The sequence below is a fragment of the Ctenocephalides felis genome, unplaced genomic scaffold, assembly GCF_003426905.1.
Source record: "Ctenocephalides felis isolate EL2017-DRISC unplaced genomic scaffold, ASM342690v1 CF-g0.4_SCAFFOLD_01886, whole genome shotgun sequence".
In the NCBI taxonomy this organism is placed as follows: Eukaryota; Metazoa; Arthropoda; class Insecta; order Siphonaptera; family Pulicidae; genus Ctenocephalides; species Ctenocephalides felis.
This window is the reverse complement of record NW_020538040.1, coordinates 57,888,620-57,916,108: the sequence shown is the minus strand read 5'-3', so window position 1 is coordinate 57,916,108 and position 27,489 is coordinate 57,888,620. Positions and strand designations below refer to the sequence as shown.

Genomic DNA, 27,489 nt, shown 5'->3' with positions numbered 1-27,489 from the left:
TTTGGGAAAAAATTTTTGGTCTAAAAAATTTTTGGCCTAAAAAATTAAAAAAAAAATTTTAATCAAAAAAATTTTTGGTCAAATAAATTTTGGGGGAAAAAATTTTGGTCAAAAAAAATTTGGGAAAAAAAATTTTGGCCAAAAAATTTTGGGAAAAAAATGTTTGGTCAAAAAAAATTTTTGGACAAAAAATTTTTTGGAAAATAATTTGGATAACTAATTTTGGACAAAAAAATTTTTAGGAAAAAAAAATTTTGGAAACAAATTTTAAGGAAAAAATTTTTTTACTCGTATCTCAAAGCGTTCGTAACTCAAAACGCTCGTATCTCAAAGCACTTGTATCTAAAAGCGCTCGTTTCGCAAATCACCCGAAAAAAAATTTGGGGAAAAACACTCGTAACTCAAAGCGCTCGCATGTCAAATCACCCGAAGAAAAAAAATTTTGGAAAAAAAATTAGGGAAAAATTTTTGTGAAAAAAATGCGAAAAAATTTTGGAGAAAAAAGTTGGCCATGGCCATGGTAACCGTCGCTACTGAAAATTTTATGTTAGCGAGGTATGCGATCCCGCATGGTAACGGATTTAATTATGTTCCCTCATGCGGGACTTAAATATTAATTATCCAAGCCATTAACTCCACAGCGTGCGTTATTAGTTGGAAAAATATATATAACTTATCAGCAGTAATGCACAGCGAGAGTTTATAAATGGAAAAAAGATTATAAATTATAAGTAGCCATCTATCGCTAAAAACTTGTATAAATTCGGTTCAAACATGTCAAAAAAATACATTTTTCACTCATTTAAATTTTATTAAATTTTGAGAAAAAAAATTTGGGGAAAAAATTTTGGGTAAAAAAATTTTGGGGACCCCCCCCCCCTCGTGCGGGTTCCCCACCGACACCCCGAAAACATTCAGGCGACGCGTCCTCTGCATCACCGATATGCGGAAAAAAAAAATTTTGGAAAAAAAACTAGCAAACCTGGCAAGCACTCCGTTTCGCCACCAGACTTTTTGAAAAAAAAAAATTTTTTTGCAAGAAAAATTTGTGAAAAAAAATTTTTGGAGAAAATAAAATTGGGAAAAAAATTCGAAACAATCGTTGTCAATAAAAAACTTGGAAGAGAATCATTGACAAAAAAAAATTGCAAGAAATCGCCGACAAAAAGCTTTTTTGAAAAGACTCGTATCTCAAATCGCTCGTAACTCGAATCACATGTATGTCGAGGCGCTTGTATTTCTAAGTGCTTGTAACTCGAATTACTGGAACACAATGCTCGTATGTTAAACAAGGTTAAACACAAATCACTCATATCTCGAATCACTCGTATCTCAAAACGTATATCGTATAAGGACGCTCGGATATCGAATCACTCATATGCCGAGGCATTTGTATTTCAAAACGCTCGTATTTCAAATTACTCGTATCTCTAATCGCTTGTAACTCGTGACGCTGGTTTTGCTACTCACTCGTATGTCGAGACGATCGTATCTCAAAGTGTCATTCGTATTCATATCATTCGTATCTCGATTCACTCGTCTCTCGGGGCGCTTGTATCCCCTATTGAGGATGCCTAATTTCCCAAATAATCAAAGACCATGGTTTTTCACTCAGTTCAAACATGCCAAAAAAAATTCTCCAATTATTTTTTCAAGTTTTTCTTTCCAAATACATTTTTTTTCCAAATTTTTTTTCAAAAATTTTTTTTCTAATATTTTCTTAAAATTTTTTCCAACAAATCAAAGACCATAGTTTTTCACTCAATTCAAACATGTCAAATAAAATTGAAAATTAAAAATTTTCAAAAATTTTTTTCACAATTTTCAAAAATGTTTTTTTTTTATTTTTTGCAACCGACAGCCAGTCCCCCCCGCACCGAAGGAAAACAGATACACCATGCTATCTCCCAAACCTGCAACTCCAAAAAAAACTCAATCAGTTTCTTAGTCAATATATTATTTAACTTGACCTTGTAATAATCGTTTTATTCGCTGCCTTCAGTACATATTAAATTGTACAGTTTAATTTTATGTAGGAAATCACATAAAATATGTAAATTTTATTGCTACTTATTGATAATAAGAATTGATACAAACAAATAAAATCAATAATTAAATTTGATTATTAAAATAAAACTTTTGATAAGTTTCAGTATTGGTTTATTTAGACAATATCATTTTTTCATATTATTCAATTAATCTTCTCATTATTTTTTATTTAATACTTTGTCACATTCCGTTTGAATATCATCATTTTATATTTAAAGCTAAATGAACATAACATTTGGTTTTTTGTTTTAATATCCAAGTTATACTGCATTATCTATATAATTATCAATATATTTAGAAACCAGGCATTAAAATAAACTCTCAATCAGATATAAAACTGAATAAACTCATATTCACGTTGTGATTACCAAAAATATAATTTTGATTTGATTGGTACAATGTATTGTAACAATTTACAGGCATAAATTATTATTAAATATATAGATTTTAATCTACTCAATTCTTTGAGTAAACTAAGATCAACTATAAATAATTTTAAAGATTATTCTAACAGATTTACGTATTTGCGATAGTATTCAGTAGCTTTCTGATTTAAACTTAATGATACCAATTATGGGCATTCAGCAGCATTACAGAATATGTATATTTAATACAAATCACACTTCTAAACTGAGTTCAACAAGAAATACAAGTGATTACAATTTCATAATAAAGGATAATATATAAATATTGATTGTAAAGAAAACTAAAAGCATTTGAAAAGAATATATATATATATATATATATATATATATATATATATGCTCTTTCGGATACTAGGGATATATATATATATATATATATATATATATGCTTTTTTTGGATACTAGAGATCAAAATAAGATACTTTGCTGAAGAAACAATACCTCTAAAATAAATTCTGATGTCACGTGCATTGAACCAAAGATAGGGATTGAATTTTGAAAAATTCCGTTTTAACCCATTTAGAGTGCTCCAATCGCGCCCCAATGTATAATAAACCCCAACTAACTTTGGAAGGCCAATCCACCCATGCCTATGGGTCACCCCCTGAAACCTCCCTTTAGAGGTCACCCACCCACAGGAGATATGATTTCTTCGACAAAGTATCTTATTTTGATCCCTAGTATACGAAAATCATATGGTGCCTATACGACTTTTATTACCCATATAAATTGATATATATATATATATATATATATATATATATATACACAACACATGTATATACACAATATGCACATACATATATATCTGATATATACTTGACTTTGAACAATAAATTAATTGTATAAGTTGATTATTAGATGAAATTAGTTTTGTTATATATGCTTGTTAATAACCTTCTAAATTCACTATCTACAGCCCATTTCTACAGTAATATAATTGATTTTCATAAAATTTATATTGAATACAGTTTATGTTAAAATTATAATACTATTTTCTAATCAGACTTCAGTAATTGATCTACATTTCAAGTATGTGATGAATATCTTGTTAATTGAATGCTTGTTCATTTCTATTTATAATTGTTCAATTTAACTATTTATTAACTTGTAAGTATTAGTTTGTATTATTTACCAGTAATAAAAACAATTTACTAGATCTGAAAACTTTGAATCAATAAATATATATTTATTCTACATCTAATTACTGCTTAGAATATTTCAATATTGAAAATAACTCTTCTCAATTTTTTTGAAATGTAATTGAAATATACATGATTATTATATGCACTCATTTTGAAAATCTGTGGTCAAGTATACTATAGACTTTAAGATACTAAACAAATAATAATAATAATAATAATACTCACTCTTTATGGATTTAAATTCAATTATGTACTTTCAAATAATTCGAAAACGTATGATCTATATACAAAATCTGTTTATGAATTTTTTAATATTGTATTTCATTTATGTGTTTTAGATGAGATTCGAATATACAATCGTGATAGATATAACAAGTAATTATTTATTTTTCAAAAATAATTTTATATAATATGTTTGTGAATTATATAGGCCAACATAATCACTCATAACTTTTATTGCCATATTTTAAGATTCATCTTGTAACTAATCCATGCAGAACAAAATTGCATTTCAGATTTAATGTTCATAACAAAGTAAAATATTACAGAAAAATACATTTATATATATATATATATATATATATATATATATATATGTGTGTGTGTGTGTGTGTGTGTGTGTGTGTGTGTGTTGAGAGTGTTTCAATTTGATGTTGAAATGTATAGTTAATTTCATGGAGGCCTTGACATCAAGTGAAAAATAATTAAAGTGAAGATTATCAAAACAAACAACTTTATTGTCATCATCAGTGGTTTTTAAATTCTTAGACTAACACTAATACATATTAAAGACACTCAACATATAAGTAGTTAATAATTTGAATAAAGCATAAAGTGTCAGTGGTCACTTTTTTATAAGATATTCTTTAGAAATGAAATGAAATAAGGATGATACGAATATAATTCATTTCATTTCTGAAAATATATCTTAGAAAAAAGTGGCCACTGGCACTTAGTAGTTTATTCCAATTATTAATAACATGAAGTGTCTTTAATATGTATTAGTGTTAGTCTAGGAATTTCAAAAACACTGATGATGACGTAAAATTTTACGTCGAAACATATGGAACAATAAACATGTTTTAAAAATCATTAGTTTATTTTTTACTTGATGTTATGCTTTCCAAGAAATTAATAAGATACTTACTGTGGTTCTAAAAATATTATTCACACTTATAGTTCCAAAGTTTAAATAAACAAAATTAACTGCAATAATCGAATAATGGTCATAATTCCACTAAAGCTCTAATTTGCATTTGAAAGCTAATAATTTCCAAACAACGCGAGATATATTTTTTTCAGGACAGTTAATCTGTCAATACATAATTAAAAATAGATATAAAGAAATACAAATCTACAAAAATATAATTATGAACATGTTAAATAGCATAAATCTAAACAGTTTGATAATTTTTTTATTTAACATATATAAAGGTAGACGACTAAAAAACTAAAAATGAATAATATGCAATAACTCGCCATACAAATAATTGAAAGAGTAACACAGAAAAAACAATTGTTCAGATTTATGCTATTTTGCATGTTTATAATTATATTTTTGTAAATTTGTAATTTTTCATATCTTTTTTTAAATTATAACCCTGGAATCTTTTAATGTAGCACTGAAGATGAATCAAACCAGGCCCCGAAACGTTTGATACAACAATAAAGACAATTGTTTAATTATTAGATTAATGACCAAGAATAACTTTATCATATATATTTCACCATCTTAAAAAACCTCTCGCTTTATATTTATATATTTATATATATATATATATATATATATATATATATATATATATATATATATAAAGCCTTTGCAGATCTTGCATGTAATATTAGGTAATAATTTAACACATTGGCATTCAATTAAAATTAGAGTATTAAAATCGAACAAAAATAAATAGTCGTTTATATATATATATATATATATATATATATATATATATATATATATATATTAAACATAAAAACCTATTTTACAATATTAAATAAAATCATAAAAATATGTTACACAAAATTTTATAGTAAGATATATATCTTCTATCTCTTATCTATGAAATAAAATTATATATTTAAACGACTAGCATTTTTTCTCTACATATGGGTTATGTAGTATTTCACAATAAAGTTATATAACTTTTTTTCGCCTTATCCTAAATGCACTGAATAACTTCTTTCTTGCGACTAGAAAAAACACATGTATGAGCAAAAATTGTTATATGGTAAATACACATCGAGATATATAAAGGTAAAAGTATTTATATAATACCATATAAATTAAATTCATCATAGGTTTAAGATATAGTAATGTCATAAATATAAAAGGATTCTTTCTATTAACCAATGCTAGACTTTTTTTATTTTTATTTAATATATTAATATTGTAGAAATCACAATATAAAATCAAAAAATGAAAATTAAAAAAAAATGAAAATTAAAAAAAAATGTTCTTAAAAAATTAATAATTCAAAAAAAAACTTTTTGTTAAACTATGCACGGCAAAGCAAAAATATAGTCAGATTATGAAAATCATCAAATCGTACTTTTGAACAGTTATATAATAAATATCCACTTACAAGTACAAACTTGTACTTGAAATGATAGCTCTATGAAATGATAATCCATTCAATAATTTAATATTTCTAAAGATTTTGAAATATTTTATCATCATTTTTGTTAAGAATTTGTTCTAAACATTCTTATAATTATATAGTATTTACGTTAAGTAGGCACTGGATGAACGTGCATATTAAATATTTTTCACAACAGTTTAAGTGATAAATTAGTCTTTCAATACGAAAGAATATGGAGTATTGCACATATTTATCGTGGTTATGAATCCATTTACCCTTCCAAAGAAGTGGACAAGGTTTAATGCTCGCATCCGCATTAGACGGATTATAGAAGTTTCCTAAATTCTGTCTATGTAATATTGTATATTTGTGACTGCCCCTTCTACGAAGATTTTAACATGTTAAGTATAGCGCGCAAAAGTTACTCAAATATTAAAAAGATAGTACATTTTAAGTTGCGATACTAGGAACATGTCTGAACCTAGCGCCCAAGTTTCTTAAATTAATAATATAATAATTTAATAATTAATAAATAAATTTAATTAATACATGTCTATCGGTGTTTAATATTCAACCGTTATTTACAGATCACATAAGTGTTTTTAAAGTGTAGTAAATGTAATGGGAAACAGAGGGGACATACGTAAGGTCAACAACGCCTTAGCAATTTATATAGACTATAAAAAGCATTGTTATGCTCACATTCATATATAGAAAATACAATAAAATACATTAAACTAGGCATCGTGCCTTAAGGCAAATTACTAGAACTTCCCGTACCGTAACAAAATGTTCGAGGAATATTGAATGTTTTCAAATACATTATTTCATTTCAATATACATTACGTATTTATAATATTGTAACATTGTCTAATATTTATAAAAATTATATAAACTGAATTGCAAAGTTGGAATTATTTGTTTAAAGTATATTAAAACTTTAGTCAGAACTAAAAATAAAATCTGAATGATTTTCGATTACAAAAAAAAATTTTTTTTGAAAAACAAAATTGAAAAAAAAAATTTTGAAACAACATTTTTTTTTCAATATCAATTATTTTGTTAAAGCAAGCAGAAAGTTCTTTGAATCATTTAAATCGAACGCTCAGTTCTCTCTAAAACTGCATTTCTTGCACATTCAGCTCTGTATCTTCGAAATGGTTGGGCCTGCCTTTGCCAAAAACTAATAACCACTTCTCCCAATCATTACTAATGGAATGTTTTTTAGAACATTCAAATCGGATGCTCCGTTCTCTCAAAAACTCAATTTCTATTTTCTGTACTCTTTGCTCTTTATCTCCGTAACTGTTGGACCTGCCTTTACTAACTAATCAGTACATCTCCCTAGAATTGAATGTTTTTTGAACCATTCAAATCGTGTGCCCGAAATCGTGAACGAAAAAATGCGGACACACAAAACACACACACACATCCATTTTTTCTGAGGTATGCCAAAATGTTCAGAAACCTTCAAAACGTCGAGAAATACAAAAATGTTCAATTTCGATTTTTGGACGATTATAATAACTTACCCTACGGGAAATTAAAAAATTATCGCTTAAGAAAAAAATTTGAAGATAATACATAAATAAAGAGGAGATATGTCCTCGAGATAGCGACCGTCTCGTTCGAAGTAAAAACAGAATATTTGTATGAGGTGAGAGGATCTGGGGGTAGCGCAAATCGGAACACATTCGGCGCGCGAGAAAGTCTTGTTCGATACGCTTAACAACTTCGGTACGAGTGACAAGTATGCATGGCGGCCGCGTGTGGGCATTCACACAGCCGCGTGTCACATTCAGTGAACGTCTGTAATATGAACGCTCAGAGTACGGATGTTGCAAGTCGGCTGGGAGCAACTTTTCGCGGCCAATAGGCGCTGTACCGAAGTGATGAAGTGGATAAAACAACATATATACTATATATATGTTAAAAAAAAAAAAACAATTATAAAAATACCTCATAAAGGAGTCTCCCGTCGCCACTGAAATGTGCCTGACTTCGTCGCACCACCCTCTGTTTCATTGCCCTTATTCTAGAAATGTTAATGTCACAAATCAATTTATATAAAATACTAGTGAAGGAAATAATATTATAAAGACGTGATTATTTTGAAACTATACTACCTTGTCATGCCTATGACTCTGGCTGAAAGCTTGTCCGGCAGTTCGTCGTATGTTTGCGGCGGCAGAGTCTAAACCACTTCTTATCAAACGGAATGCTGGATTTGTTGCAATAACGTTACGTTTAGATTTACTTGAACTGCAATCAAACAATTTATGATTAAACTAGTGGTGCTTGACATTGTATCTTAATAAAAATTGCTGGAACTTCCCGTATCGTGATAAAATACTTGAATATTAAATAATTTCACATAGATTATTATAAATACTGTAACTTTCGTTCTTCGTATTTTATAGACAAAATATAAGAGCTTATAAATTGAACGACAACATTTAAATATGTTTACATGAAAAGTAAATAAACAAAACTAAATCAAGCGGAATTAGAATGAAAGAACCATAGTTAAACAAGTATAAAGTATGGAAAGAACTTATGTTTCTAAAAATTATTTATTTAAAGTTAAATTAAAATTAAAATTCTAATCATTTTTGAAATATAACAAATTTTTGGATTTTTTTGCCTTTCTAAACTAATCGTTTCTCCACAAGTAAATTTTTTTTTTTAAATCATTCAAATCAGAAGTTTTGTTCTCTCAAAAACTCGATTGCATTTTGAATATTTCACATTGGTTGTGATCCCGAAACGTGGACGAAAAATTGTATCCATAATTACGCAGCCACGCACGCACACACACGTAATAAATTCATTTCAATTTTTGGACGATTATAATAACTTACCCTACGGGAAGTTAATTATAACCAAATAGTTATAATCAAAATCTTACCTTTGCTCCTTCTCCTTTGTTGAATTACCCAATATTATTCTCATATGTGTGTCTCGTGCAAAATGATTATCGGTAGTCTTACTATTCACTGGCCCTCCTAAAAGTAGTAAATTTTCATCATACCAATTTTCATTCAGTACACTTACTCTTGTACACTAATTATAAATAGAAAGTTATAATTTTGCTGAACGGAAATAATAAAGACACGGATTCAATTTAGAAATAAATACAGTATTATTAGAATATATAATATAGTATAGTATGATATAATCAGTGTACAACAGCGTCGAATTTCGAAAAGAAACTGAGGGAGCAAAACATGTAAAACATTAACAAACCTTGCCATGAAATAAATAAACAAAATAAAATGCACGTCGTTTATAGGCTGCAATATATTAATACAAAAAGTTGAATAAAACAAATATATACATACATATATAATATATATATACAGAGCGACTCATCATACGTGTTTTTCGAGATACGAGCCGCCGAAAACGCGGCTCGTTTGCTTTTTTATACGAGCAAAATCCGTGATACGAGCCACCAAAGTAGTGCTGCCGCTTGTATCACAAAGCAATACATCGCTCCTAGTGTATTCGAGATCGTGCGAGTGGGAGGCGTGCGAATGAAAGATTAAATATCATTTTTAACAAGGGTTTTCGAATGTGAAGTCACATACAAATTTCAATACAAATATTTAAAGTCAATTATTAATTCATTTCAATACAAATATTTAAAGTCAATTATCTATTTTAATTGTACCATTATTATTGTTCGTCATATACAACAAGTGATTTATGTTCGTAGTAAATGTATGTGGTGTTCGTGCTTTTATGCTTCTTATACCATAAAAAATATTTACGTTTATAATCATGGTTCCAAACAAATAAGCCATATCTTTTGAATTAAAGCGTGAAATCATTGAAAAGTATGACCAAAGACCGCGAGTAGTGGATTTGACGAGAATGATTTTTTAAAGAACTAATACAGTAATTTAGTTATTATTTATTTAGTAATCCTCTTTATTTTTGGAAAATATATATTTGATCTTAGCAATGAATGCTTCATTCCTTTTTTTATTATTATTATTATTATTATTATTATTATTATTATTATTATTATTATTATATATATATATATATATATATATATATATATATATATATAAACAATTTACTTTGTAGAAGACACAGGATTCTTATAAGGTCTTTTTATAACATTTTTCATTAGACAAAGAAACCATTAGATTTTTAACATGTAGTGAGTATAACATTTTGTTATTTTCTAAGTGAGTTGTTACAGAAAATAATGTAAATATGGTAATAAAATCAATGATATTATCAATGTTAATTACCAATATTATTCACAGGCGGATTAACAGGACTGGCTATATCGCTGATAGGTGAATGTGGTGGACTTGCATATAAGGGTGAACCCCCATCACTGTTCAGTGGTGATAACACATGGCTGTTATGTGGATTGCACTGTGCATTTGTATGTCCATACCTTGTAAAACTTTGCAGTTGTTGACTAAATGGTATATTCTGATTGGACTAAAAATAAATATATAATTATTTTTTCACAAATTGGTCAGCAAAAATAAACTAAGCATATAAGAGGCAAAATTATTTCATAAATTATGTGAGAGCAACAATTACTTAAAATTTGTATTAATATATAAATTCATTATTAAATAATGTGAATACCAATTAGCATACATCATATGAAAAAAGTCTTAACAAACTAGTTATTGGAAAAGAATCTTGAATTAAAATAAAAATACAAGAAATAGTGTCAAATATTCACCTGATCATGTTTGCTACTATGTGTAGATCCTGTAAGATTAGATGATAAACTTGAATGATTACCAACAGATTGGCATGGTAAAGTGTCATGTGCAGATGCATGATGGTTATCCACTAGTAAACATGATAAACGATGTGTGCTATCTGGAGATATATTTGGTGATCTTACTAATGCTGTAGAAGCTGTAAAAACATAGCTTCATTAATAAAGGTTTTTTATGTCATTGATTACTGTTGATTGGTTGTAATTTGACTATAAAATTAAATATATTTTCACATCAATTTGTAATTACTTTAAAACATAAAATATTCAAAAACACATCGACGTTTAGAGATAGAAGACTCGACTAGACTAGATTACATTTTTAAAGGCTGTCCTGTTCTATATTTAATTAATTTAATCTAGCTCGAAATATGCTTTTTTAAAAGCAATCGAGAAATCCTTCTGAGTAAATACGTTCACATCTGAAAGATAAACTTAATCTATGTCACAAGTAATCCTTCAGACAACAGAATTTACCCGAACTTTGTTGATGTCCTACGTTTGATTGAATTATTTGTTAAATTATAACAACGGTGCACCAAACGTTTATATATATATATATACTATATAAATTTAAAAAAAATAGATTAATATAAATACTGTAATATTGTTTAATTTTTATAAGAATTATATAAACTGAACTAGCAAACCCGACGAACTCCGTTTCGCCACCAGATGGTTTCGTGAGAAAGATGAAGAAATTTTTTGTTTGTTTTATATTTGAAAAGGAAAAATTTGATCAGTAAGGAATTCCGACTTATTTTTATATATATATAGAAGATAATCTATTTGCAATTATTTAAAACAATTATTGATTATTTTTATTACTCGAATTTTTAATTACGGTGCGTGAAGTTCCAGCAATTTGCATTAGGGCACGATGCCATGCACCACTAATTTTCTTATCTATAAACCTTGCGGAACCCGAGACCTTTCCAACAAATGCAAAATTGTCAAAATCGGTTCGTGCGTTCTGGAGTTATTTCGTCAGGAAGGAAAACCCGACTTATTTTTATAGATATAGAAGATTACAAAGTTAACATTATTTATTTAAAGTATATAAGCAAGCATTAGAACTTTAGCCAGAATTAAAATTAAGATCTGAATTATTTTCGATAAACAAAAAAAATAATGATATTAACTACTATTTTCAAAATAATTACAGACTACAATAAATAATAAATATTTTATATAATAGATATTGAGTATAAAATTTATTATTATTTTGCAAATTATAATTATACATATAATTTCCAATAAAATCATTTCATTTTCATTTGTTTCTGTTGAAACTAATTTCTGTTTTATTAAAAACTGTTTCTGTTCAATATTACACATGTTCAATGTATAATTATACTCATAAAGATTATTAAAAACCTGATACATATTTATCTAATACAACTTGCCTGTAGTTATGCTGTTGTTACTACCACCAGATTTTCTGCTCTTTATATAAGATTCTAATAGTCTAACAACTTCTGTTCTATTAGATTTGTTAGCTAATTTTAATGGTGTTCTACCACAATGATCAGAATGATGTGGATCTGCATTGTATTGTAAGAGCTTTACAACACAATCATAATGACCCTCTTGACTAGCAATACCTTTGAACAATAAATAATTTTTAGATAAAAAACTGATAATTTATTACTAAATAATAAAAATGTTAAAATAAACCATAATTATCAAAGTAACGTATCAAGAAAAACTAAAATCTTCATTTTCTGCACACTTTGCTTCGTATCTCTGAAATGGCTGGACCACCATCTGCCAAAAACTAAAGCATGTCTCCTTATAGAAATCAAATAGTTTTTACAGTCTAAACTTATTGACTAAATCATAACCATGAATATGACAAAATGAAACAGAAAACTATTTTTTTAAAATAAAATTAAGATTAAATTTAGTCATTAATATTGGCTTCAAGTTGATTATTACGTACAATTTAATTAGAAAATATTTAATTATATGATAAATGTGTGATTATAATTTCAAATTAAGTTTAACATTTGTTTAGATAAATATTGAAAACTTAAATCAACAAACTTACCAAGTGCCGTAGCACCTTGATTGCAAGCATGATCTGGTTGTGCTCCCCATTTTAATAACAATTCAACTACTTCACTATGCCCTTGCCAGCATGCTGAATGTAAAGCAGTTCTACAATCGTTATCAAGAGCATCTATAGTAGCACCACCTAGCATCATATATTATTATATTAATAATTAATTCAATTGATTTAATATTATATCATAACAATCATATGAGACATATAGCAAACATTTATATAGCAAACATTTATATCAACTAGAATCATAAAAGAAAATATCAGTAAGATAAACATGAGCTGTTTTTGCACATGTTGAATAGCGTTTAAAATCACTTACCAATAGATGCAAGTAAAGACACCATTTCTGTATGCCCTTGCCAAGCAGAAACGTGCAAAGCTGTTCGACCCTATAAAATATTAGTTGAACATATATATATATATATATATATATATATATATATATATATATATGTATATATATATATATATGCATATTTTAATTAACATAAAATTACTAGTTTTAATATATATATAAAAGCCTGAAATAATATCTATTATTATTGATTACGGCTTGCTTATGAATAAATAAATAATTAAATCAATAAATAAATAAATAAATAAATAAAATATCAATATCACAATTACAATGAAATTGTGCAATATTGAAAAATATTACAGTCATTCACGGGCACTAAAATTTTATTTCAACCATTTACGCATTATCACCCATTTCTTATATTCGCATATATAATGTTCTGCTTTTATTTCATATTTTTAAGAACTCTTCCAATTTTATATTTATATATTTGTGAATATAAATCATTCAGGTTGTAATGAAAATTAAAATAATGTAACATGTTATATATAATATATATAATAATCAAATGTTATAAATAGCAGATGTCTAAAAATATAATTAAATTCAGTATTACATAATATTATTTTTCAGTAGGAAGCCATTGGGCGTACCTAGTAGGGAGCACCTAACAAATTTATTGTATTCAAAACTTTAACTAAAGAAATAATTGGTTATAAAATATATAAAATAATCATAAAAATTGTAACTAAAACAATTACATTAAGTTGCATATACCCAGAATAAATATTCTATAACTATATTATGATTGAAATGAATAACAAATAAGCAAAAATCAAATGATATAATATTTAACTTTACTTAAAAATTTCTGACCTCACAGTCTCTACAATTGGGATCAGCTTGACCATTTTCAAGAAGGTATCTAGCCATTGCTAATTTATTTTCAAGAGCTAAGATATATAAAGTTGATCGTCCATCTGCATCTTTTGTATTGACATCAGCATTGTGTTGAATTAGAAGCTGCAATACATCATAATGACCTTCCAGAGCAGCCAATCTGGCAAATGAAAAAAATGCAATTTACATACAAAGTTCCTCATAATAAGTAGATTAGTTTCATTTACCTTTATAAAACGTGATCAATTTTAAATTTTTTACGCATCTACATAGTTCTTATTTATTTCAAAATGAAATATTTTCATATTTCACTCACAGTCAACCAATTTTAATGTCCAAAGATGACAAAAATATTATGTTTTATAAAATTATTATATTTAATAAAATTATTATATTAAAAAAAAAATTTTCATCATTATATTTGCTATTAATTACTTTTAGCAAAATGATATTTATAAAGGATCTTTGTTTAAGAAATATGAAATATATTAGTTAGTTAATTTTTGCACTAGTTTCATCAAATTTATCGAGTTATTGTATGACGATTTTACTAATATTAGATTGAATAAAGTTTGATTTTCATAGGTTTTGCTATATTTCTTATTTTGTTGGTTTTGCTCAATTTCCAAACTGTGTTATAGCAAACCCAGGCTTTAAAAGCACCGTGTTATGAGAAGTATGGTCTCAATTCTTAAACCGTGTTAGATTGAATTTGTGTTATAGAAGTACTGTGTTTTATGGGGGTTGACTGTAATAATGCATTTTACCTGAGTGCAGTTTTTCCATCATGTGCTTTCTGATCTACAGGTGCCGAATAATGGTCAAGCAATACTTGAACAACTTCAGTATAGCCCTCTTGACTTGCTAAATGCAAACAACTCTTTCCATCATTATCAGCTTCATCAATCTTAGCACCAGATTCAAGTAGGGCTTGAACAACCTCTAAATGACCTAAAGTAATTGATGGAATTGATATTTGAACCTATTTCCAAATGTTTTATAAATATTTTATTTTATAATAAAAAGATACAAGACATTCACCTTCAAAAGCTGCATAATGCAATGGAGTCCATCCAGCGTTATCACGATGGGTTTCATCCAAACCTCGGTCTAAAAGCTGCCTCACAACCTCAACATTACCTATATATTACAATGAAAATATATGTAAAAATATTAACAGAATGTGATTAAGGTGCTATTTAAATTATAAATACCCTGAGCGCATGCGACGCTTAACACAGTACGACCTTCATGATCCATGCAATCAATTCCAGCTCCCCAAAATAATAACAGTTCTACAACCGCCCCATGGCCTGCACTGCATGCACCCCAAAGAGGCACTCGACCAGTATTTTCTGCCAAATCAGGATCAGCTTCTGATTCCAACAACAACTCACATACTTCTCTAAAAAGTAAATTATTGCATAAATTCCCAAATAAAATGAATATGAGTAATTATTTACCTATTCATTTTTTAATTCCATATATAATTGCGCAATCTTTAGATCTTTTGTTGTACAAAAAATTGAATCTTGAATTTGTTAATATTTGTTAGTTGTTCAAAAAAAAAATCCAAAAAAAAACAAAAATACTAATATAATTTTTTTCATTTCGTTTCAGGACTATGAAGTAAAAATAGTAGTAAAGTTTCTCCTACAAGATAATAGAAATTTTGATCAATGACAAAGAAATAAAAGTATAACCTACTTATGCCCTTCAAAAGCAGCAACCAATAATGGTGTCATTCCCTCCTTATCTTGATGATCTGCTTTAGCACCTCTTTCTAGTAGTACACTCACAACTTTTGCATAACCAGCACTGGCAGGTACACACAATGCTGCCACTGATAATGCACTTCGTCCTAAAAACATAATGAATTATGTAAAATAACGTAGCAGCCTACATATAAACATGGGTCTAAAGGAAAGATTTTCATAATAATATTGTGATTTTTGGTACAGAGAATTCTGAGTATATCAATTCAATTTTGAAAATATTAAATACCATCAGAGTCGCTATGGTTGATATTGGCGCCGCAATCCAAGAGCTGTTCAACAATTTCAGAATGACCCATATAAGCTGCTGCAATAAGAGCAGTTCGACCTAAAACAACATTATTGGCAGTTGAAGTAAATCATATAATGATTCACCAATACAATTTTTTATAAACTTTATTTAGCTCACAATAGTTGATTATGAATTTATTTTTTAACTTTAATTATAATTAATTTGAAATTTAGAATAATAAGTGATGTATGCATGTAAATATGCGAGCTAATTCTTTGATATAATAGCTATCTTTTTCGATAAAAAATGCATGTCTTTTTCGACAAAAAAAAAAAACACACACACACACATCCATTTTTTCTAAAGTATGCTAAAATAAAAAATTTCATTTCGATTTTTTTGTGATTACTATAACTTACCCCAAGTATTTGTTATTTCAAACAATATTTAATATTTAGAAAAAAACCTAACCCTACCCACCGGAATTATTGTAATTCCAAATTGCCGTCCCGGTTTTGACATAAAAAATATGGCCACCTTTCTACCAAGGACAATGCAAGAACTACTATTAACAAACTATTATACTATACATATTTTCATACATTCATTTATTCAGTTTATATTAAATATAAACTACCATTTAATAAATTCTAGTTTATAAGTACAAAAGTCTTAAAGTGTTTTAATTTTTTTTGAAACTTCAAGCGCCCCCAAAAAACATTAAATTCTATTTTAAATATATTTTATTACCTTCTTTATCAGTGCGATCTACTGATGCTCCGGCTTTCAATAAAGCGCGAACTATATCTTCATGTCCAGACCACGCGGCTGCTCTCAGAGCACTCCTGCCATCGCTATCAGCTCGATCCACATCACAGCCATGTTCCACCAATAGCTCTACTACCTAAAATAAGAAGTATACTATTACCATACATTTAAACAAAAGGTGAAAAAACTAAATGTATATATATAATATATACATTATATATATATATATATATATATATATACATATATATATATATATATATATATATAATATGTATATATATAACTAAATGTAACAATTATCTAACAGAAAACGGATAAATAATATATATTTTAAATAATTATATGTGTTTCTACTCTTGTACAACTGAGTAAGATTTTGATGAAGTTTAGACCTATATTTAAATAATCTTAATTCTTTAGATTCATACAATTAATAAATGTTAATAATGCTAATCCTCAGAATTTTATTAAGCAAGATACTTAAATCAGCATGAAATTAAAAATGCAATTATTTTGTGACTTCATATATCACTTACAAGCATTTTGATGGATTTTTTTTTGGGTTGATGAAACAAATATACTATTATAATTAAATATAATAATATACTATTATACATATTAATAATAAAAAAATTAAATTAAAGCAAAAAACATTAAGGACTATGTTTGGGCAAAGTGGAAACAAAAATTCACCAAAAATGTTATTAGCAATTTTTTTTAACAATATTCCAAAAGTGTCATCAGTGTATACTCTTTAAGTAAAAATTATCGCAAATCTTATAAACAAAAAAAAAACAATCGTAAAATTTATATGACAAATTCTTACCTCTGTGTGACCTCCCCACGCCGCAGCCCGAAGTGCAGTCCATCCATCACAATCGGCGTGATCAGGTTCCGCACCGGCTTTTAATAACACCTTAAACACATATATTATTATTATAAATTCGAATAATATTTATGAATAATATTAATTCCTCACCTGAACAACATTTGTGTGACCATGACGAGCCGCTAAGTTCAATGGTGTTTGTCCATGTCTATCTTCTAACTCTAAATCTATAGGTTTCTTTGATAACTGCAAATTAAATATAGATAGATAGATACTTTATTTAAATTCAATATTTATAATTTAAGTCAATGCACTTATTATTTTTATCATAATATTATAATAAAACTAAAATAATATCAATGATATTTATGAACAACTCTAGGATTAACCTAATTGAAATTAAAACTTAACTTGGATTAAAAAAAATCGTTTATTGTATAAATATGTTGATCTATAAGATTTTTGACAGTCACTTTGAAACCATTCCTGTTTTTACATTTTCATTCATTGGGAAGCCTGTTGTAGATCCCGACACCTAGCTTGTTCCTTTGCGAGGATTTTAGCTTCAGTTTTGGAGGTACAACAGCACTCCTGTTCCGCGTGTTGTGGCCATCAATCACTCTTCAGTATATGATTTGTTCTGCCTTCATAGACCGCCATCGCCTGCTGGTAGATGAAAAGGCTGCTAACAGTCAGTATTTTATATTTTGTAAATTATTTTATATTTTGTAACGCCCCTCCGATTGCCATTACAGCATTCTGGAGGTATGCACCAAGTGTCCGCAGGCTAATATTCCCTATGAGAACACAGAGTGAAGCATAGCAAAGTAAGCATCTCTGGAGCATTTCTCATAATGTATCTAACTCTTCTGATAGCATATATTGATTTTGAGAGCTTAGTGCATATCGAATCCATGTGCTTTACCCAGGTTAGCAAACTGTCCATAGTGAGACCCAAATATTTAACCTCTCCCCCATGCAGCTTCTTATGTCTCCTACTGGAAGTAAAGTTGATGTGGACTGTTTTTCTATTGTTCAGTCTAATTTTGTTGGCTGAAAACCAATTTTAAACTTGCTTGTGAGCACACAGAATTTTTTCATTCATATTCGCGATCATCCGCAACTGCCAATGCTGTATCATCTGCAAATTGCATTGTGTCGGCAGCTGAAGTGATAAATCATTTTCGAATATGAAAGAATTGGTCCAAGAATACTCCCTTGGGCAACCCCTGTATTTATTCTTGCTATGTCACTTCGTTTATTGTTCCATTCCACAAACTGATACCAGTTACTGAAGTATGATCCTGAAAATCATGTGGAACACAATCAAAAGCTTTGCTAAGATCGCAAAATAGTGTGCCACTGTATTTATGATCTTCTAGTGAATTTGATATAAAGTTCAAAAGGTCTAGAACAGCATCAATTGTATTAATCTTCTTTTTAAATCCAAATTGATTTTTTACAAAATAGTTTTTAGTATCGAAGAAACTTGTAATTCTCAATGCTAACAACATTTCTATAATTTTCGAAAATATCGGCAGTACGGCTACAGGTCTTTAGTTTGCTGCTTATTGACGATTTCCTGATTTATATAATGGTACTACCCTTGCCAGCTTCATCTTCTCTGAAAAGATTTCTGTAGAGTAAATGTTATTCGCTATTGTGCACAATGATCCAGCAATGTACTGTGCGACAGATTTTACCATTTTTGTTTTAATATCAAATGCATCAAATGACGTTTTGTTTTTCAAGCGTTTAATCATTGTATTAATTTCCTCTGGGGTAGATGGATTGACCACTTCACTTACCAGCTAATATCCAAATGTCCGCTTTCCGCAACGGAAACCTTGAAAAAAGCATGCTTCGGGATGTTTTGATGTCATTTTTTCACATTCAATGTTTTGCAGTTTTTTCATTTAAATATTTTTTAGAGTTTCCGTCGATGTTTCCGGTTCCAGGCAAAATACATGCAGGTGGACCTTCCTGACTACTCCCGCGAGTGTAGTGCTTACATTTGTTCCATCAATGGCTCTGTTTTTACGTCTTGGCTATTTCTTTTTCTGGGCCAAAGAAGAAGGATGTCAGACTTATCGGAGAATATGTTTTCAAAATATAGAATACTGAGTGTCACCAGCCTTTACATCTATAAGCAGGGGATTGTGGTCCATGCAGACAGAACAAACCATGTACAGAGGAGTGACGTCCTTGGCCACAACACACAAAACAGGAGTGCTGTTGTACCTCCAAAACTGAAGCTGAAATCCTCACAAAGGAACAAGCTAGGTATCGAGATTTACAACAGGCTTTCCAATAAATGGAAATGTAAAAGAAAGAATGGTTTCAATGCGACTGCCAAAAAACATCTTATAGATCAACCTATTTATTCAATAAATTAATTTTTAATCTAAAGTAATTACTAATTGCCATTAGGTTAATCTTAGAGTTGTTCATAAATATCATTGATATAACTATAGTTTGACTGAGACACCATTCACAGTAGCTGCATCAAGGGCAAAGGATTCACTCATTGAAAAGAAATCGTCCACTAGTTCTTCTGATGGATTCATATATGATACAGACTGTGTATCAGTTATAGAATCCAAAGATATCTAAAAATTAAATAATTTAAAATAAATGTATAAATGTCACTAAAACATAAATGCATTCTTCGAAGGTTATTGATTAAAAATTTATATGTGCAAAGTGTAATAAAATTACTTATATCTAATGGAACTATTAGCACCACACATATACAAAAAAAAAAATATATAAATTTATATGATAATAAATTAAAAATGTAAGTATGTAAATGTTATAATAAGGAAAGAAGAAAAACTGCTATTAGATTCAATTATCAAAAATAATTAATCACTTGCTTTAATCAGTATGATACATACCTACTAGCATATATAATATATATATATATATATATATATATATATATATATATGTGTGTGTGTGTGTGTGTGGTGTGTGCGCATTTAAAATTCTAATTTAACACTTTTATTACAGGAATAAAAATTATCACCTGACTTGATGTATAATCTTGCATTTGGGTCTTGGCTCCCGCTTCTAAAAGCATTCTTAACACTTTATTATCCCTTGGTAAAGAAGGCCTAAAAAATTCTACCAAAAACTCACGAAATTTAGTTTCATTTTGTTTATTAGTTTCAACAATTACATCGAGAATATTATCAATACTCTCTTCTAATCCATTATCTAAAGGTTTTCGAGAAACTCCGTACTTTATGTAATATTTTTCGATCATTTCTCTGGCCTTTTGAGTTATATTAACATTATCCTTTAAAAATAAGTGCTCACACTTATTTGTGTCACACAAACTGTTGGATCCACAGAATAATGATTTTTCTACATCACAACCTGAGTCGATTAGCCACATCAATGTTATAAAATGCCAATCTGTATCAATTTTAGAACCTTCATTCTTACTGTTGTGCTTTTGAGCAAAATATTGTTCAACTTTTGTTAAATGGAAAACATAATTGTGTATTTCACTTGTACATAAGGTTTTAGCTCGGGAAGTGTACTGCATTGCTATCATACAACTCCCTTCTAATGCACTGCATAAATACTTTTGAGTACAGTGCTTGACATCTAGTAACCATTCTGCAAATGACTGATGGAAAAATGTTAAATACTTTCCATCATATTTAACCACTTTTCTTAGCAGATGCAGTCTCTTCATGTAATCATCTCGACCTATGTTACAATTTGTAGTCAGAAGACATTTGTACAGAAAACTCTTTGTAACTTTATTCCTTGCAGCAAGTAATACATTTAATAATGGTTTAACTTTACTAAACTGTTTTTTATTGAATAATCTTTGACACAACCACAAATATAAACCGTTCAAAGTTCCTGGTATTTCTTTAATCTCCCGTAATACTATAAAATTATCACTGACACCATCTAATACTTTTTCTAAATATAAAAAGCAGCCATTGCTTTTAATGTGCAATTGATTCAACATCTCAGCAGTATCACGTGATATGTGCTGCCTCAAATTTAGTTCGGTGTCCAACCTAGCCAAAATGTATTGTTGAATATCTCTAACAATTTGGTGTTTTCGCAGATCATCCAAAGTGATTTTTCGAAACCCTGTAAACATTTTAGTGAGGCTCTTACTTTGCTTTTTAGCTGTGCAAACAAGAAGCAACCACTGTGGAAACAAATGATGATGATTGGCTAAAAGCTCAGTGATAGTTTTTGAGTTATTAACACTACAAGCAGGTTTTTCTTCTTCTTTCGTTAGTGTATTATTTATGTTGGAATTTACTGATGCTTTCTCATCAATAGAATCCACCATAAACAATAAACAATTTTTAGGTGGATCTATTTCCAACAGAGGAAATAGAATCGCCTTCTTAAAACAATCATCAGGATTTTTATCAATATTTTCAACATTTAAACTTTCTTGAATTTCTGGATCAGTTAAAAGCTTTTCAAGAAAGGCATTTGCTATATAATTTCTTGAATTCTGTGGAGCTGATGGTAAAGGAGGTGGCATGCTTTCTGTCATTTGCAATATATTCTCAAAGGTTTGTGCTTGAGGTTTAAGACTACGATCTACATCAATTTTATTCAACGACTCAAACCCGGTGCTAGTGCTATCGTTATCACAGTTTTTGGATGATGTTTTATTTATAGTTTGCTCCGAAGAATTATTACCACTATCTTTATTTTCATCTTTAATAACCTTAACATCTGAATCCTGTTCACTTTTCACACTAGTGTGTTCTATTACAGAATCATCTAAAAGCTCATTTTCGGTTTGCTCAATGATACAAGCATCTATATTATCAATATTTGCAATACCTTCGCCACCTAAAGATATCTCCTCATTACATTGACAAGCGTTCTGTTTGTGTTCTACTTTTATTAAGCTTAATGAATAATTAGGATCGCTCATATTAGGGTATCTAAATGCAGCTACTGGTATTTTTGATGGAGAACCTTTAAGTTTCTCATTAAGTAAATCCTTTGCATTGTCTTGAGAAGATGCAGATTTAGTTTTTTTATCAGCTGTAATTTTGCTTGAAGAAGGAGGATGCGTAAAATAATTGTTATCACCAATTCTATGCTTTTCATTTTCCTGATATTCAATTGGATCTGACTGTTGTCGAATTACTCTATCTTGTTTAGTAAAGTTATTAACATCAAATTTTTCTATCCTTTCAACATCACAACCTATATCCATCTCACATTCAATTTTATGTGAACAATTTTTAATATTACTTAAAACACATTCAGATTTTTTATCACAGAATGCTTTGATTCTTTCATCAAGTATTATCTCAGACAGAAGATCACCATCTCTAGCAGTTTCTTCCTCAAAACTTAAATCAATTAAGTTCTGACATAAATCCACCTCCAAGCCATTACTTAAGGATTTATTGCCTGTATTGTCACTCAAATTTTCTTTGGCAAGTTCCGTAATCTGAAATGATTTATTATTATTGCTAGAACATAATAGTGATTCAGGAAGAATTTTTTCAGGAGATTTTGGTATTGTATCTGTCGCATTAGATATAGTGGTTTGACCAGTTTGCAAGTATGTGGAATGAGAAATCAGTTGCATTACAACTGATCTTATAAAATCTGCCATGGACGGTGTATCAGATGTTTGAGGCTGAAAATAGAAAATACAAATATAGTCAAAGTCACGATTTTAAAATTTTGTAAGAAGTTCAGAATATTTTAATGAATGAAAATAAAAACACAATATTTTTTGACCAATCAATATGATAATTTTTCATCCAGCATCAAAAGACAAAAAACAAAAATGTCTGTACCTGGACATAATATACTGCCAACAGTTTTCTATTCAAGGTCCCAAGTGTTCCTTTACTGACATTAGATGTAGGATTTTGTCCAGCAAATTTCTCTGCACAAAGTAGTTTTTCCACTGCCAGACCCTCCTGTAGTAAAAGGTAAGCATTACATTACACAATGTAAATACACCTATCCCCCGTTTTACACGGTACTCCGATAACTTAACACGTTTCTAATCTTACACAGTTTTCTAAAATAATCTTTTTCAACGAAATGTATTAATTTTGCATTTACACGAAATTATAAACACTGAACTATAATTTGCTTATATAACAACAAGCAAACCCGACGAACTCCGTTTCGCCACCAGATGGTTTCGTGAGAAAGATGAAGAAATTTTTTGTTTGTTTTATATTTGAAAAGAAAAAATTTGATTTTATTATACAACAGTAATGAATTTATTTTGATTACAAAAATGAAGTGTTTTTTAGTTGAACTTCTCTAAGTAAATGAAAGTGAATCCGCAAATTATCCGTTTCATTGAAATGCTCTTTGGCAAACCACATTTTTTGTTTTTTGGTCTGACGTTAACAAAACAAAGCGGATGGTTTTCCAACTCGTGAACAGGCAAAATCTAACTGCCCATGTGAAAAACAATGATTTTCTAAATAATCTATTTGAAATTTATCCCGCAAACACTAAGCGATTGGCCTTGCGACTTGTTATTGCGAACGCAAGGCGAACTGAAAATTGCAATCGTTTGAAGTCAATCATTGGTATGTCACCAAATCGCCAGCAATTTTTGATTGAATGGTGAAATTCAGTGCGTGTACATCATTATACTTTGCGGCAAGAATTGCTCGTTGATTTGAAATTATTTAAAACAATTGTTTATTTTCATTACTCGAATTTTTAATTACGGTGCGTGAAGTTCCAGCAATTTGCATTAGGGCACGATGCCATGCACAACTAATTTTCTTAGCTCTAAACCTTGCGGAGCCCGAGACCTTTCCAACGAATGCAAAATTGTCGAAATCGGTTCGTGCGTTCTAGAGTTATTTCGTCAGGAAGGAAACCCCAACTTATTTTTATATATATAGAAGATAACATTTTAATTGTTCTACTACAAAATGTGGGTTACAGTTATGAAATTTTAGTAGTCTATGTCTATGATGGAAATATGTAAATGAGATGGGAACTCAATGTTTTATGATCCAAACTCTGCTTTTAATTAGTGTTTATATATAATTGATAGCCTAAATTTATTCAAGATGACCAAATAACAGAACCATTTTTTACAAAATCTTTAATTTATAAAAAAAATTATAGTTCGACAATGGCAAAAGATAAAAATAAAAAAAGCAAAGAAAGGGTTATATCTGTAAAACACCAGTTTCATTTTTTATCTATAAAGAAAATGCAATATTGAAAATATTTTTTTTTTATATTTGAAATAAAATTTCTTATAATTTATTAAATATGTATGATATTGAATATATTATTTTTCGTTCAATGTTCAATTTGTTATTCATCATATTAAAAACTGAAAAAGGACTTTTTCATAGCGATTTTCGCTTAGCACGGTTTTTTCATATAAAAGTGAATTTTTCAAGTTAAACGTTTTTTTCTAGAACGTATCTACCGTGTAAAACGGGGAATAGGTGTAACAATTTAAGAAGATTGCCAGCCAAAATTCAGATATTATACATGAGAATTATATTTCTGGATCTAGGCAAATTTTCACTGAAAAAACATGGCAAACAATTCAATGGCAAGTAATAGAGTAATAATGCAATAATCTAATGTCATCTTCATTTGCCAATAGGAGATTAATTTAAGATAAAATAAGAAAACTTATGGATTTATATTATGTGCATAGCATTTTAACCATTGACTGTTATATTTTAAACATTGACTATTATATTGATCATTTTGGTAGAGAAAAAATTGATGCGTGCCAGTGCTAATACCAATGAAAGATTGGAAATATAGACCAAATCTAAACTTCATTTATCACTTTATTTAGAATACTAGATAAACCAAAAATGACTTGATCAAATCAAGTTTATTTATGAATTTGTTAATAACTAATTAACTTTTATTCAAATCGTGCGCAATAACGAGAATAGCAGATTTATCAAACTCTATTTATTTATGTAGATCATAATGTCAGCGTAATAATTTTGAGATGGTTAAATTTATTTTTAACTTCCCGTAGGGCAAGTTATAGTAATCGCAAAAAAATCTAAAATGAAAATTTGTATATATCTTTACGCTTCAAAGGTTTCTGAGTATTTTGGCATACCTTAGAAAAAATGGATGTATTGTGTGTATGTATGTGTGTGTGTGCGGATACAAATTTTCGTCGACGATTTCGGGAACACCGATCAACCGATTTGAATAATTCAAAAAAACATTCGATTCGTATTGATAAGGAGACGTGCTGATTAGTTTTTGGCGAAGGTTGGCCTAGCCTTTTAATAATTCAAAAAACATTTTACTCAAATCAAATCAAATTTTCATGAAGGCAGGTCTAATAAAAAAAAAGTAAAAAAAAAAATGCCATTTGGCAGTCAAAAATGATCATTAGACATATGCACATCAAATTATCAGATATTTTATAGAGATTTTAATATTAAGTATAAATTTCGTTTACATTCCTATAGGTTCCGTGCCAATGTTCATCCGTTAGACGACGACGCGGCGATTACGCGCTTTGACATTTCGTCTCTATGCAGTTAAAGCAGTACGATTGCTTTGAAAAAAAGTTCAGAATTTCGAAAATATGTCAAAATAAAGAAAACATTTTTTTCAATAAATTTTTTTTTTCAAAAAAAAGTATTTTTTTCAAAAATGTTAATCGTTTTTAAAAAAATAATAATTCTTGGTACGGAAAGTTCCAGCAATTTGCCTTAAGGCACGATGCCATGCGCCCCACTAGTTATTTATTAAAGTTTTGCAAAATATACCTAAAACTAGTGTCAGTCAAAAAATGATCATTAGACATATGCACATCAAATATCAGATATTTTATAGAGATTTTAATATTAAGTATAAATTTCGTTTACATTCCTATAGGTTCCGTGCCAATGTTCATCCGTTAGACGACGACGCGGCGATTACGCGCTTGACATTTCGTCTCTATGCAGTTAAAGCAGTACGATTGCTTTGAAAAAAAGTTCAGAATTTCGAAAATATGTCAAAATAAAGAAAACATTTTTTTCAATAAATTTTTTTTTTCAAAAAAAAGTATTTTTTTCAAAAATGTTAATCGTTTTTAAAAAAATAATAATTCTTGGTACGGAAAGTTCCAGCAATTTGCCTTAAGGCACGATGCCATGCGCCCCACTAGTTATTTATTAAAGTTTTGCAAAATATACCTAAAACTAGTGTTCCACAAGTTCTAGAAGTAGGTCTCTGCTCCAAACATTGTGCTAATTTTCTAAAGGCCCAGTCCCTGCAATAAAATCTCTTTGGTTGTTCTACAACTAGCTCAATTTGCTTTGGAGAGGTTTTGCTCATTGATAATTTACTAGAGCCAACCACCATTCACAGCTTTACTACTATTAGTAGCATGATGTTTTGATTTGGAATTCTTCGTTCCCTTTACTTCGACTTCTGGTGATAAACCAGTTTTATCACGTTTCGGCGATTTCATTTGCATCATTACTAATAATTTTGCGCTCGCATCTATCGATTCTTGAACCTGTTTTTTCGATAACGTGTCAATAGTAGATTTATTGAAAAATTGTTCATCATATATTGCTCTGTGCTCTACTTTTGATAAATCCAAGTCGTTTGGAAGTCTTCTTTCAGAATTAGCAGAGGTTTTGTTAGAATCGCATTTCGAATGTTTTGTCTTTCTA

The 27,489-nt window shown here is 28.9% G+C and overlaps 1 protein-coding gene across 1 annotated transcript; it reads right to left on the bottom strand.

Annotated features, from left to right (window-relative positions):
* Positions 1-5,677: 5,677 nt before the first annotated feature.
* Positions 5,678-27,274, bottom strand: LOC113375148 (ankyrin repeat domain-containing protein 50). Its single transcript, XM_026615098.1, is given in 23 exon segments — positions 5,678-5,809; positions 8,158-8,233; positions 8,325-8,460; positions 9,107-9,203; positions 10,464-10,662; positions 10,916-11,097; positions 12,364-12,561; positions 13,008-13,154; positions 13,345-13,414; positions 14,200-14,383; positions 14,991-15,174; positions 15,265-15,363; positions 15,438-15,628; positions 15,931-16,084; positions 16,228-16,326; positions 16,981-17,134; positions 17,828-17,917; positions 17,981-18,076; positions 20,311-20,439; positions 20,859-23,480; positions 23,644-23,721; positions 23,723-23,769; positions 27,004-27,274. Coding segments are annotated over 22 exon segments (5,400 nt in total). The 5' UTR covers positions 27,173-27,274; the 3' UTR covers positions 5,678-5,809; position 8,158.
* Positions 27,275-27,489: the final 215 nt, after the last annotated feature.